Consider the following 15,767-nt stretch of genomic DNA (forward strand, 5'->3'; position numbering starts at 1 on the left):
AGAGGTTAAGAAGCTAATTTTTTACTGATTTGAAGGCACAGTTTTATCGTCTAGTAAGCACTTAATTTTTAGCGCTAAACCCCTCTAACTGCCATTTCATTTCAATATCATGATGGGATGCTTCCCACAGCATCATGCATAGGAGATTTGAGATGCTATTTCATTTCAATGGACACTAAACATATACCTTGTTTACAGAGCACTCAAAGCATCAAGATATCCCCCCTCTTTCTTTTGGACAGTACTCTGGTTTATAACCACTTTCCGCATCAGCAGTTTTTCTGGATTAAAAAGAAAAATATTCACTTTACAGACTGCTAAATCAATTCCCTTTATACCTTACCATGCATAGTTCTGATGCACTCAAAGCCCTGGAAATCCCATAGCTTAATGGTCATATCAGCAGAACAGGAGGCCAATAGTTTGCCAGTGTGGTCAAAGGAAATATCTTGCACTGAGTCTGTGTGCCCCTTAAGGGTTCGTTCAAAGTCTCCTGTCTCATAATCCCACACCTGACAAGTGAACAGAAAATCCGTTAACAGCAACCTATTACTCTGTATTCTCCAGCCTTACATTTGCGCTCTGCAGGCCAGTCTGGCACCTTATTCAATAATTAATTGAGCAAGGGACAAAGACAGACAGCCCTAAAAAGCTTAACAGCATATAAAAATAAGCATTATTTTCATATTATTTTGTTACTTATATATTACCTGAATTCATGCAACTTAAAAACTATTTTTCAGCTAACTTAAAGCAGGAAAATAAATTCCATTGTATCTAAGTCTTAACACCCAATACCCTTAAAAATAAAGATCAACTTAGGAAACATTGGACAGAACAAATTCACTTTGTACAGATTGTTTTTCTCTATCCCTTTATATGCTAGTTCCCCAACTCCAGCAATACAGTTCATTTTCTGTTGGTGGGGAAAACATCATCGTTAACAATTCCCCCTGGCCCCCCTTTCCCAAGCTTTACTGCAGCTCCAGAATTCACTTGCTGCTTCAGAACCAAAGAGCAAATATTCTGCACACTAAAGAGCAATATTGAGAATGCATTGGTTTAAGGAAGATAATCCATACCACTCTGAAGAATTTGATATGCACACATTAGTAGATTACAGAATTTGTCAGAGATTAAATAAACATTTGCAGCTAGTAACTATAAGATAGCATGAAGTCTCCATTCTCACCTCCCAATTAAGTCAGTCTTCTATCATCTAACCACAAACAAAAGCCTTTGAAACAAAACAAGCTCCTACAGATTTTATTGTCTCTCAAGCACAAAATTAGACATTTCATTTTAAATTATATTCTAAACAAACAAAAAAAAACCCCACACCAAAACAAACACCACCACCCAAAAAAACCCACCCAACAACAAAAAGAATCCATTATCCCAATAGATTGCAATGACTGGGAATGCAACAGTCACAAATTAAGCTACACAGCTTGATTTCAAGAATAAGGAAATTCATCCAGTGTATCCGTAAGAGGGAGCAAAACCAAAGCTAATTAGGCTCCTCTACAGCATCTAACAAACACGGAGCTATCACTGTTTCAGCTGGCCCTGCCTGCTTGAATTAAAACACACCAGTGCTCTATGTTCAAGTCTGCTGCAGAAACAAGAACAGGTTAAAGCTTTTCATGAACTAGATCTGGCTGACATTTTTTATTTAAATCTTCTCCAAAGGTAGGCAGTATTAGAACAACTTGCATTTTTAAGCACATTGCTTAATACAGCACTCAACATTTTTCAGAACAGCACTTTTCCAAACAGTTTTCAAACCAGCATAGAACAATGAGAAGTGTCCTCTATCAGGATATTCCGTTAAATTGTGACATTCAAAGAACAACAAAATACACAATCATGTCTTTATTGGATGCTAAAATGAGAAACTACTTGTTTACTACAACAAATTTCTTCATGCCACTGTACGCTGCAATAAAGGCCTATGAAGACCACTTAACATTACCGAAAGTCATGGGGACTTTGTGAGACTTGCATGTCCCATTTAGAATAAATGGGAAGAACTAATTTTCAGTTAAGAATACAACTGCATAACCACTTTAACTCGGCTGTAAAAATAATCACTTCAGATAACTTGAGGCAACTGTCTTTCTCCTCCTCATCACATCACATCATACTCTATACACTATGCCATTCTTCCTCTATTGAGCAGTCAAAATGCATTTTTCCCCCACCGATCTTTTATCTATTTCTCCAGTCTCTAAATCCACATTAGCTCAATTATTTTTTCCTCAAGTCAAAGGCTAGCAAAATACTCTTGAAGATACTAATTGGACCAGCATAAAACTATAATTTGCAGATTACACAGGCCATCATACTTGAAAGAACTGACCCTACTGAATCTAAAGCAGAATCTGAAACAAACTATCTTCCGCCAGTACAACATACCTCCAACTTGAAATATTGATGTTACTTATTACACATCCTCCGACTTGTTTAGTTTAATTTTCTGTAGCAAATACATACCTTTATTGTGGCATCCTCTGAAGCAGAGACCATAACACTGAAAACCGGATGGAAAATTACTCGAGTGACAGGACTCCTATGTCCGCTCAACGCATACTTCTCTGGAGGACGAGGAATCCACTCTTTAGGGTCTCGTTTCTGACCAAGAGGTCCACCTGATGTAAATTCTTCCTTAGCCTCATTCAGCTTCGATTCTAATTCCATTACCTAAGTTTATGAATTTTAAAGAGACCATTCATTTCTAGTTTTATACAAGACTTAATTCACCTTCACTCATTAGTAATTCAAATACCAACTGGCTCCCAAACTCAGAGTAGAGTAAAGCTTGCATGGATCAAAACTGATTACCAACATTCAATACTGTTGGTATTTCTAAAAATCAAACCTAATCATTTATTGTTTATTCCTAAATTTAATCATTAATAATTTATTCTTCAACTTCCCAAATATTTTGACAGGAAAAAAAGAGTTCTACAAGATCATGTTCACTCAAATACTGTACAAATATGTTTGAGCTACTATTTTGACAAACTGCTGAAGGAGGTTCTGTTAACAAAAAGGAATGCTACTACTGCAATAATTTTTTGTATCCCTAAGATGGAATGCATGTTAACCACAAGCAGAGAAACTGAAGGTGTAATAAAACCCTAGCTATATTAACCTTCACAATAGACAGGCCTTTATTGGTAGCATGCTGGCTTGTTTCACTGTTGTTTTTTTTCGCTTTTAATACACTCTAGATCCATTGAAGCATTACTAAAAAGAGTTTTGTACTGTCCACTTGCAGTAGAATCACTTGCTGTAATGCACTGGAGTTAATGTTTTCTTCCCTTTAACGTAATGGCCAAAGACAACTGGCAGCACAGGTTTTTACCTTCTTCCTAAACCAGTCAAGCCTTCCGGAGAAAGCTCTTTCCACTCCACTCACTGACTGCCTTAAGGCACCTCTTTCCTTTCCAGCCTCAGAAACTGCACATGCAATCCATAAACTGAAGTCAAGAAATTTTTATAAAGAAACTGACACAATGTCTCTCCTAGCACTGAGAGAGTCAAAACATTTTCTACCACACAGATTTAGCTATTTTCCCTACTCAAGTCCTCCAAATTTATCTTTGAGGCATCATTTTCTAAACCCTGCATTTGTCTGACAAGGAGAACGCATAACATTCTGTTCAGTGATGAATGTTCGCTTTCGGTCATAACTTTTTATACGAGTAAATCCATCAGATATCTACTTACCTTCTTTTGTAATCTTATAACAGATGTCCATTTTTTTTCCAGAAGTCCAGCATACTTCTTATCTAACTCTTCATTCTGAGAAGGAGAAGCATTTAAATAAATCAGTAAATTCTAGTTCTGAAGCTTGTAGAAGTGTTTCTTCAAAAGGCAACATAAACAGCTCATTTTAATAAAAATCTCTTGACCACAGAAAGAGGAATTCAAGAAAAAGACTATACTACGTTTTACTAGTTAAACAGAACAATCACACTTCAAATTTTAATAGCTACAATTTACATACACAGGCAAGAAGAAAACATTTTAAAATATAATTTTCAATTAAAAATACTGCAGCAGTACAGATTAATGATGCTAGATTCTGCAAATAATCAAAAAACTACGGCTAAACTGTTATCTATGCTGTTTTCTATTTTCATTACTTGAAAGCTTCTTAAGTGCTCTCCGTACCAGAGAACGTTGTGTCATATTTTCTAACAGGATTCACCTCAACCCTCTGCCCACGTAACTCGTACAAAAGACATCAGCAGGCAGCATGCACTGACTGCACAGACGAAGACATATAGACCTAGTAATTGGTTTCTCTAAGATAGTCTCCTTTTTCATACCCACCAACTAGAACATTAGGAACTAATGAACTCCTACCTTCAGAGTTAAGAGTGTGCTAGCACTGTTACTTGTTAGCACAATGCACTTTTTCTCTCATGGAAGCACACACTGTTTTCAAGTGGCGGCCAGCTGTCAGGGTAGGATTACATATGCTCCATCTCACTTGAAAACCAGTTAGCCCAAACTAACTCTTGATTTTTTATTTTTTTTTTAAAAAACTCGGTTATAGTTAACCTCAGTTACCAGCATAATATTGCATTATTTTGTGCTACCTTCTCAAAGACAAGCTTTAAGTCCACTCTCCCTGCATCTTTACTTCAGTAACTGAAACAGAAAGCAGACTACTACACCTGCCCTACTGAACACCACCTCAGATACTGGAGAAATCAACACTGATTTTGCAACTCTAATGACACTTCAATGAAGAACAATTTTCTTCCACTAAATATTTTTCTCCTTTAGGCTCTAAAGAATAGCTGAGGGGCAACAATGAACAGCTGATGTTATTGTAAAAGCCAGAGGATTACTCTTTTTTTTTTTTTTTTCCCTGTCTCACCTATTAGCACAAGAAAGAAGAAAAGCAACACAGAAAAACAAACAACATCAGAAGCACAGAAGAGTAATTAAATGCTGCACACTTTCCATGTACAAAATTACAATCTCATACTAGAATAATCCTCTATTAGATGGAGAATAACAAAGGCATGCGGAAAACAATGCCATGGCTTTCTCTGTAAAAGCTCTGAGGACTGGCTACCTCTGTCACAGACCAGATGTTAACCTACTGCTTCAGGGGCATTTGTAGAAGCTGGAGTTATTCACAGGAATAATGAATAGAAAAAAGGAAATCTCTCTTTGTAGGGCTACACTTGAATCTTTCCAATGTACTGAAATAATTTCTGCCATTAACTTTTTTTTTCCCCTCATTTTAGTATAGCACCATCCAACTCAGATCTTCTTGCAAGAAAGTCATGTGGAACTTTTAGCAACTGCATTTTCTATGTCCTGCAGGAACACCTAGCCTATTTAGATTGCCTTTTTAACCTTTGGGAAGTGATGACTTAATTAGGTTGACAGATAAGGCAGATAAGGGAATGGTATTAGGATTTTCAATTATAAGTATGGTATTCCAATTTGTCATTTCTACTTATTTATTATATACTGGAAGTAGATTGGAGAAATTAAGTCAAACGTCAACCGAGAATTTTAGAAAAAGAACAACACAAGATTTGTAATAGAGAACAGGCAAGGATTTATCAAAAGCCAGCACAAAAGTTCACTACTCAATCCAGCTGTATCCAGAGAAACTTAAATTCAGATGAATGCACACCTCCTATGCTAATAAGTGGTAAGTTTAAAAATGATACCAAGAATCATCTGTTACAAAGGAAAATCAACAGAATTAAGTTGCAATAAATGACTGGTCTAAGTCATTAGCATCTGTACAGTCTAACAAAGTAAGAGCTGCTTACCAGAGCTGATCAACTTACATTAACTATTTAGGCTTGCCGTCCTACTATATGGTTAACCAACTGGTATGCAACACTTTCAGGCAGTGATCTAACTAGCCCCAATTCCAATCACAAAATAGACTTCCACCATTTGCTTAGTATGATAAAGGAGAGGATAAAAGCAATCCTGTTTTGTCTTCCTGTTTCTTAAACATTACCATGTGAAGTCATCCTCCAAAGCTGCATAGTCTTATACCATTTCAAATCCAGTTACAAGAGAAGAGTCTTCAGTTTTCTAATTTTGGATTGCTGAAAGTTTATGCTTGTACGCAGAATTCCATGATAAGAATAAGCACAGTTAAAGAAATGAGTTCCAGGGAGGAGGGGGGGGGGTGGACACAACAGCATGAAACAGAAATTAAACGTGTTAAAATTGAGCATTTAAGTCCAAACTCCCTGCTCAAAACAAGGTCAGCTGGAGCAGACTGCCCAGGGCTGTGCCCAGTAAGGTTCTGAGTATCTCTAGGGACAGAGACTCCACAACCTCTCTGGGCAACCTATTACAGCATTCAATCACTCTCACAATAAAAAAAAAAATAATTATATTATATTCAGATGGAATTTCCTCTTGTTTCAACTTCTGCCCAGTGGCTCTTGTCCTGTCGCTAGCAGCATTGAGGAGAGTCTGGTTCTGTCACCTTCACCTTCACACCCTCCCACCAGACATTTAGAAACAACGGTAAGATCCCCCTAAGCCTCCTCTTCTCCAGGGTAAACAGTGCCAGCTCTCTGAGCCTTTCCCCATACAAGAGATGCTCTAGTCCTATATGGAGTTGCTGGAGTGTCCAGTGAAGTCCAGTGAAGGGCCATGACTTTTTTTTTTTAAATACCACCTTCTATCACCTTTTTTATACATTCACATTGCCTTTTGTTAGCTTTGTTTCCTAGCACCTTTCATCTTGAAGTACCTAGGCTGTCTTAGGACTTGGATCCTTAAAAGGCCATTACTGGAAAAACTCAGCATTGTATAGATGAGTGGTAGCTAGACCAAAAAAAAAAATAAATAAAAAATATGCCTAAGTCATTAGTTGAAGATAAATGTAAGAGTTTTGCCGAGAAATCACCAAGTCATCCAATGATTAGTTTTTAATGTTATGGCAAGGCAATAAGCTGTATGAATTTAACACCTCCAGTTCTGAAACTGCATGAGCTAATAGGTAGATAGTAGATATACATGTTCAGAATGGATGCAAATGCCATAAAATTGTAAACTCTTAACTTAAAATATAAATGAAGAATCTTGTTTGAACTCACCACATCTAACTCAGCTTCCTTTTTAAAAACCGAATAAGCCTCTTCATAGCCATTAGAACGAAGGTAATCTGCTATTGCTCGATTTCTAAAAAACAAAGAACAGCATATCTTCAGCCACAGTTCTGAATGAGAGTAGAAGAACTGGTTCAGACTTTTTTTTTTTTTTAAAAACAGCATGATCAACATCTAGGTCTTCAATGCAGTACAACACCTAGGTTTGTTAAAAGCCCAAGCAAATTTTATAAATACATTTGGTGAACAGATTTTGCTTCAAGATATCAATAGGAAGATATACTTTTTATTTTACATTTGGTGAAGAGGTTTGGGGTTTGTTTGTTTTTTTTTTTTAAGTTATCAAACATTGGAGTAGCATGAATATACTTATCAATCTGTACCATACATAAAACTCATACCAGATATAAAAGTGACAACCACATCTACATATTAAAGTTGTGGCTCTATCTTTGAAGAAAAACTAGTTTGCGTACAACAGTTTAGGGTACAAAATTTTACTTCAGTTTAACTTGACTAAAATGCTCAGTTCAATAGAACACGTCTTAGCTTTGTTTTTCAGAATGATACAGTAACTTCGAGTTAGATTACAGGAAGGGATACTGTCTGTGGCCAAAATGTACAGTGCTTCATATTTTACATTATTCTTCAAAATATTCCACAATTTGACACAAGACAATTACCAAATTAATCTGTCTTGAATCTCTCAAGATAGCATGCATTTGTTTTGGACCTACTCAAAGTTTCAATATTATTCTAAGACTTCAACAAGCAGTCAGCACCTTCTGTTTAAGAGAATAAGACTAAGGAAACCTTGCATTATCAAAATTCACTTGAAATGGATAAATGTTTTCAAGTTACACAACAAAGGAAGTTTGCTTAAGAGAAGTAAGCTCAATGTTCTAAACGGACTTAAAAGTAAAATTACTTTCAACTACTTTATCAGGCTCCAGAAGGAAGCCTAGTTTTGTTTTCTTACTATCACTTACTTTCTTGGGAAGGGATATTATGCGTGTGTATACATACATATATGGGGAGTGGGAGAGAAGACATACACATACTACAGTATTTAAGGAAACCGATACACAGCTACTTTTTAAAAACAAAAATTAGTAGGTCATCTACACAAGGCATTCAAGAGAAAATTAATACCCTTTGGTAGCTGAAGAAAGAAGCAATAATGACTTTTTGTTCTGAAGAGAAATTTTTTTTTCACATGAAAATTCTTCCTGTGGCTTTCATCACATTCTTCTTTCCTACCTTTTACTCATATTCAATCTCTTCTTGGACATTCAACTCTAAATATAACTCTGTATTCAAGCAGAAATTTCAAATCTCTCTCCATAAATAACATATGCTAAAACAAACTATTGCCTCCTCATCAGACCTCTAAAGTAAATTCTAAGTCTCTGGTCATTTCCCATTTCCATTCATAATGAGGAGATGGAAGTAATGAATTGTTAACACATGTATTCTTTAAAGTATTTGCCAGGAAAAAAAAACTTTAGAGAATTGCTAAAAAAAAACCAAAACACATCACCAAAAAACCAATATGTAATCCTGAATGTGTTTAAGCCCCAGAGCTTCTCCAAATCTAATGAACAGCTGTAAAAATCAAAATTTGAAGATAGCTTCTACTCTACTTTAAGAACAACTGCACTTAAGTATACAAAACAAAAAAGTAAAATGCGTACTGTATTTCATATAAAGGGGGTTGAATCATTACTAGAAGAGTGAAACAGTTGTATAAAAAAAAAATAGAGTGCTTACCATGGACAAGAGATGCCAAATCCCAAATGACATTTGGTCCATACTTCTAAAACGAATAAAAACCCAAAACCAAACGAAAAACTCTATGCAAATTTATCAAAATGGGTATCATGGAGACATTGTCATCCTGATCGCTACCCACCACTCACTCTTTAATGATTCACTACAGAAAAGAAAGCACACCAAGGCATGGAACTTGACAGCCTATTCCTAGCCTTAAAATCTGGAAAGAAATCTGTATCTTACATTGAAATAAGGTGGGGTTTTTTGGCTTTTGGTGTGTGTATTTTGGTTTGTTTGATTTGGTTTGGGTTTTTTTTTTTGTTTGTTTGGGGTTTTTTTGTTGGTTTTTGTGGGGTGGGGTTTTTTATTATTTTGTTTGGGTTTTGGTTGCCTTTTTTTTCCTTTAAATTGACTCTCCATTTTAAATACAATTTAAGGAGTCAAAGAAAGATGGTAATCACAATGTAGCACATCCTGATCAGATCCTTATCTACATTCAGGAGTAAAATAGCAAAAAAGTGTCAGAATTTACTCAAGACAAAAGCAGAATTCACAAGTCAGTTCGGAGCATATATTGCAATATGCTTGCTGCTTACTGTAACTCTTTCATAACTTTGTGACTCACATCAAAACAAAATAGATAATGAATTACAGCAAATTTAAGAATCCATTTTTTTATGCCATTAATAACTTTGAAATTATATTTTCAGCATTTCACAATTCTATTTGATACAACTGCTGGTATTTGATAAAACAAAGAGTACAGACATCTAAACCATAATACATGGTACTCGATCAGCATGTGAGCAGAGCCACTGTGTAAAATCTATTTGGAAACAAAAGTTTAAATATTTAAAGTTTAATGAAAACACAACACAAAGTTAAAAACAATGATTCCTTACAGTTCATCTCTTTGCCTTTGTGACAGCACCATTGTGGCTGCGATATCAGGTTAACGTGATTCAGCAGCGGCTGCCTCCTCAAATCTAAAGTCTTAGGAACCCTGGATCCACAATTCAGTCTGCCAGAGTGGCTTAAGTCAAAAGTATTTTTCCAGACGTGAAATCCAATAGGAAATCCGGAGGCATTCAACACAGAAGATTCAATCCATCTAGAAGGAAGAGAAAGAGACACCATTAATTTCCTTTAAATAAGCATTCAGTCACTCTGGACTGACATCAAGATTTCTGACCTCAGATTGCAACAATACTCTGGACAGAACGAACTGACTAAAATTGTAAGAGCAATTTTATTTTGATAGTCTGGATTATGCACTTACAGCACATCTCCTGTCTGGACTGAGTAGCCTGGAGAGACTTGTACAATTTCTTTATTCCCCCTCTTCCCACCATTAGTCCTTCAAGAAACAGGGAGCTGAAGGAGACATCTTCAGTCACAGCCCAGTTCTAGTTTGTAGGTAACTCCATCACATTTCCTTGTGATGAGAAAAACTTAGGCCCACCATACACAGCCTACTTTTTGCACTCACTACTCCCATCAAAAAGCTACCCCCCAAAATCCTCTATCCTTATGTGAGATTTTATCTTCTGTAGATTTATCTCTTCAAGCTAAACCCAGCAAGGTTCATTCAGTTAATTTTCAACACACACTAGAGATCAGCTAACGCTCTCCTGTATCTTTCGAGCTTTGGGGGAGAGTTTAAGGGAAGAAGAGAACATTCCAGAAGGGGACTATGGACGATGCTATAGCACATTTCAGGCCATAACCAGCAGCATCAAGGCACGCTCAGCTTGTCACTGTAGGTCGTTCGTGGCATTTATTAGGTAGCTCTCCAGGATTTACCCAAATAGCATCTTTAAAGACTATGGTTATAATTCAGCACGGGAACATTACAGGTAGATTATTACACAATTATATTAGCCAAATTACTTTTTCTATTCTTGTAACACTATCTGAAGAAGTTCCAAAGAACCACCTGCCTTCTTTTCAGTCATGTGTTAACAGAGTTTACCTATAGTTAATCTTTTATCTCACCCATATTTGGGATAAAGTAAATTTGCAAACAGATCTTCAATCTTAGAGTGGCACCATTATTATGGTGCGGAGTTGCCACAAGCCCATTACCAGCTGGGTTCAGACAGTGACTTAATCACTACACATCTGACAAGGCAAGCTAATTCAGAATAAAGCTGAAATTTGATGTATTCAAGATAGTGTTCAAGTCAGTCAGAACTGTGCGTTTCACAAATTAGTTACTTCCAGCCCCCCCCCCCTATTTAATATCTTCTTATTCAGCAATGTGAACTTCAGTATTCTTAGTGCACAATCTGCTTCAACTGGCCAGTTTTAATCTTCATGAAGGCAACATCACCAAAACCATTCTGACAGCACTGCCTTTTGATTTCTGCACTGCAGGTACTCTTTTTGTGTGCAACATGATTATGAAAAATGCTGAAGACAGCATTTCTTGCATACTTGATGTGAGTCTGTGTATAACACATAATTTACTCAAGCTGTTTAGCAAGTTTGGCCAACCAGCTTTTAGCAATAAGATAAACTGAACACGACAATACACAAGGACTTAGGAGACAGCAGTTAGGTTTGTAAACTTTCTACCAATGGCTTCAGGAAACACATGTTGCCACTGCCTCTCACCTACTGTTTCTGCACTAGACATACAGGTACACAAGGTTCACTATAAAAGTTGGATAACAATTTTGTTAAGGAGCTTGTTTTAAACAAAAGTCTTTCTTATATGAAAAAATTAAAGAAATTACTAAGCTCGTATCATTAATGTCTACTTATCCATCACAGGGGATCAGGAGCTTGTTTCTAAACCTATCTAGGCTCTGCTGTCTGCTTCAAAATAAGCCTAAGCTGCAAGTTGCTTGTATTTCACTCTGCTGGTGGATTTTCCACTTCGAATGCTGTACACCATAATACTGCACTGCAAGCTGTTTAGGACAGGAGCACTCTAAACAGGCAAGACATTATTTAATTAGTTTGACCTCTTCCCTAATAGCTATTTCAGAAACAATTCAGTTGAAAACTGCTAGCATAGGCTGCATCCTTTCAGAGAATGGAAGCAAACATTTCACTTATTCTTGTCCCATATCTCGCTGCCTGACAGGTAGAGACAACTGGTTTTCAATAGATGCATCTTGTTCACTTCACAGTAGCAGTATCACATACAAATTCATGGAAATTTAGTTAATGTAAAAAAAAAAAACACTTATCTACTGAAATGATGAGAAGAAGTGCCCTCTAGAGGGCAATGCTGCTATAAATGTAAGTACTGAAAAATAGAGGCTTACAATGGCTGAATCTCTGCACTTCGGTATGAACACAGCAACGCTTTCAGTAGCAATAAACATTGTGGAGAAGAACAAAATAAGGCACTTCTTTATACACAGAAGCACTGTTTGAAGCACTGAATAGCAGAACACAAAGATATAAACTTCTAAATTCTGCTTGTACTACTACCATGGTAAAGACCAGGGTATTAAAACCAGAAGGTGGTTTTTGTATTATGAACTACCACTACGCAGTGAATGCCTTGTAAATCCAGCATCGGTGCAATAACTCCAGTAAAAATCATATTCCAATATTTTGTCAATTTTGTTACTGCATCTAGAAGAAGCAACTATAGCACTTGTCTAAAAATAACAGCAACTGTGTTTAAGGCATGATCCTTGACATGTCATTTAGTTAGAAAGGCGTTTTTCCCCCTCAAATGTAAAGTAACCCTAAACTTCTCCTCCTGTATCCCTAACACTTAGCAACACCTGGCATGCTCCATTGCTCTAACTCTGAATCGTTATTCAGAAACAGATTTTAGCACTAGGTAAGTTTCAATAGCTACAAGGCAAAGCAGCTATTCCTGTTATCAGCAGGTTACAGCTGATCCACAGTAAGTCACCAATCAATTGATCTACGGTGTCTCCCTTCTCTGAAAAGTGTCTTTTCCAAGGACCTTTCTCAGTATTCCTGATGTTTTAACTACAAAGGCACCTGAATATAAGGCAAAGTAATTTTAGGGCAGCCTCCTTGATATACACCCTTTAACAAAAGGCAAAACAAAAAAATGAAAACAAACGGAGGGGGAACACCCAAACAAAACAAAACAAAAAAACCACCCAAGCAAAAACATCCAAAACCAAAAGCCCAAAAGGATCCAACTTTAACTGTACACCTGTGCCACTTCTAGAAACAACAAAGAATGGGTGAATATTGCCCATGTGCATTGCCTTTTCTTCAGCTAGAGAAGGCTTTGTGACATACAACACTCAGTGGAGCAAGTCTAACCAGTCCTCCTCCAAGGCCTATCAAGGTTTATAGCCACCACTATGTTACACACACACACCCGCAAACAACCTCAGTAATGAGAGGAAGCAAATGTTCAAAGAGAATCCTTGGGGGAAAAAAACAAACAAAAAAACACAAAGAAACAACACCTGTTCATTACGTCTTGCCTGAAATCAGTCATTTTTAATATCAGCAGCTTACTCTGAATAAGGCGGTGTCAAGTCAGCACTAGATCTTATTCGAAAGAAAAGATGTCTTTGTATGAGAATTCTAATTTGTTCTGTATTAACTACAGGATAAAAAAGAGTGAACTTAAACAGAGCCATCCATGGAGTAACAGCTACTAATGAAATGTAAAACAGGATGTGCCCTTTATTAACTTCACTTACACTGCAAAAAGTTTCAGTTTCTAACTTAAGACCTATTTGATTCCATATCAATAGTCTGCATATATAAAAGCATTGAGTGGAAAACCTCTGCATACGTACAATCTTGCAACAAAAGTGGGCTACAAGTGGTTTTGGCAAGATCAGTTGTCTTTGTAAGCATTTTAAAATTGGGAGCTAGACCTGGCTGAATGCATAATACCGGAACAGGTATGACATCAAATGTTTGCCTCTTACTCCTCCTGGCAGTACAGTATCTGCTCAGTTTTCTAGAACATACAGGTACCTGGTGGGAGAAGAAACACAGACATTACCCACTGCACTTTAGGTACGCCACTTCTTTATGAAACAACATAAACCATTTGAAACCTGTACGTAACATCCTTCTCGGCTACATTAACAGTAGCTATCCTCAACAGATAACTGCATCTCACCTCAACTAACTCTCCCTCTTAGGGAGAAACACACAGAACTACTGATAAAGAGCAACAAACTGGGCAGAAAAACCTGAAAAGCAGAAGAATCCTTCCTTGTAAGGGAAGGTGGAAACAGCTCTTTTTTTTTTGTGACGAGAAAGAAGAGACAGAAGTGGAAGACCCTCTGTCTCTTCATGTCTAAGAATCACCCCCCATCTTCCTAAACTGGGAGTCAGAGATTCCTCAGCTTAACCCCATACAGCCTTTTGCTGGAGCTAGTTGCACTCACCACAGACTCACCCACACTGCACCAAGGACACATTTACTCCTACTGAAGTTGCTTTGAGGCTCAGAGATTCTGCCTGACATGCAGTTAAAGATGGTCCCACCCTGACAGTGACTAAATACATACCTTCTGCAACTGGTTAGTATCAAGGCACCCAGCTGAGTCTAACTTCACACTCGAAGTGGACATCACAAATCTGATATTGTATAGGAACCACCCTCTTCCTGAGGGTGACTAAGACATCCTAACAATGCAAAAGACAGTTTCTTCTTCCTGACTTTAAACAGTAGGTCCTTACACCGACGTATATCAGTGTAGTTCAAGTGCTTCCTAGATTACTGGAAAACTGCACAATAACTTAAGAGAGAACTGCTAACCATTCGTAAGATGCAGAAAAGGCAAAATGAAACAGGTTCAGCTGTATTTGTTAGCTCTTTGAGACAGCTATATCGTAGGTATTCAAAGCACAACAGCTAAATAGATACAAAGCAATGGGGGGCAATCATTTTCAGGAAAGAGAAAGTCAGAATTCCCCTCAGTTCATGATACCTCATGCCAATAAATGATAAGCCTTGGCCTGTAGGTATTTCTATGATGGTGTTCATACTTGCTTCAGGAGACATTTAAATATTATTTTCCCTAAGTATTCTCCAAATATAATTGAGAAACAGATTAGGGAATCAAATTAACCCTTCAGCATTTTAGTCTCAACCTGCCAAAAGTACCTGTTCATTTACCTAAACTAGAATAAAGCAAGAGCAAAGTTACTGGAATTAAAATTCCTAAAACTGCGCACTATGTAAACATTTCAAAAAAAAAAGTCAAATTTAGCCTGTAAATTCCTTCAGAGTTCATTATGGTTTTGCTTATCAGAGTACACTGGATGCTAAACAGCACTAAAATTTGCTTTGAATACCTATGTCTGGTAAAGACACTGTGCCCTGAATTTGACATTCAGCTTTTATCTATTTCAAGGTGATCATCTACTTTGCAAATCTACAATGAAACTAAACAGTAGTTTTCAATCACACTTGACAGAAGTTTTTAAAATCAAAACCAGCCTGCTTTCTTAGCTTTAACTACTAAAATAGTGTTTCTGGACTTAACCCTTGACTTACTGATTACTGCTGTTAACTACTGCATAGATACCCACAGATACCATAGCTCATCCAAATATTTTAGAGCAGGATGAATCTTTTGTTATTTGCCCTGTTTTACCTAAGTCCTTTGTTTTACTACTGTTATGACTTTGTTTAGCAATTGTAATAACTCATTGCTATGACTTCAATTGGAAAGTTTTATCTATAGGTGGCAGGGTATCATTCACCTCTTTCAAACTAACACATGTATTGTCCTTTAAACTGCCTTACAGGAATCGCATCATGGGAAGGAACTGCACTGGTGGTCACCAGCTGCCAGCACACAACAACCACGCTTATTAACTTCTCCACTAATGTTGCCATCAACAGGGTGTTTCACATTAAGTTTGTATGAAGCCCTTCTGAATCCAAGCATTTTCATA

At 37.0% G+C, this 15,767-nt stretch overlaps 1 protein-coding gene across 1 annotated transcript in view; it reads right to left on the reverse strand.

The window, feature by feature from the left end:
* Nucleotides 1-10,003, reverse strand: part of PAFAH1B1 (platelet-activating factor acetylhydrolase 1b, regulatory subunit 1 (45kDa)) — a 17,038-nt gene extending 7,035 nt beyond the window's left edge. Inside the window, exons 1-5 of the mRNA XM_009705399.1 lie at nucleotides 9,794-10,003; nucleotides 7,107-7,191; nucleotides 3,736-3,810; nucleotides 2,497-2,703; nucleotides 344-512 (exon numbers count right to left, since the gene is read on the reverse strand). Of these exons, the coding sequence (XP_009703701.1) occupies nucleotides 344-512; nucleotides 2,497-2,703; nucleotides 3,736-3,810; nucleotides 7,107-7,191; nucleotides 9,794-9,825 (568 nt within the window). The 5' untranslated portion in view covers nucleotides 9,826-10,003. The remainder of the gene's footprint in view (nucleotides 1-343; nucleotides 513-2,496; nucleotides 2,704-3,735; nucleotides 3,811-7,106; nucleotides 7,192-9,793) is intronic.
* Nucleotides 10,004-15,767: the final 5,764 nt, after the last annotated feature.

This window comes from Cariama cristata, unplaced genomic scaffold (assembly GCF_000690535.1).
Source record: "Cariama cristata isolate BGI_N322 unplaced genomic scaffold, ASM69053v1 scaffold36948, whole genome shotgun sequence".
Lineage (NCBI taxonomy): Eukaryota > Metazoa > Chordata > Aves > Cariamiformes > Cariamidae > Cariama > Cariama cristata.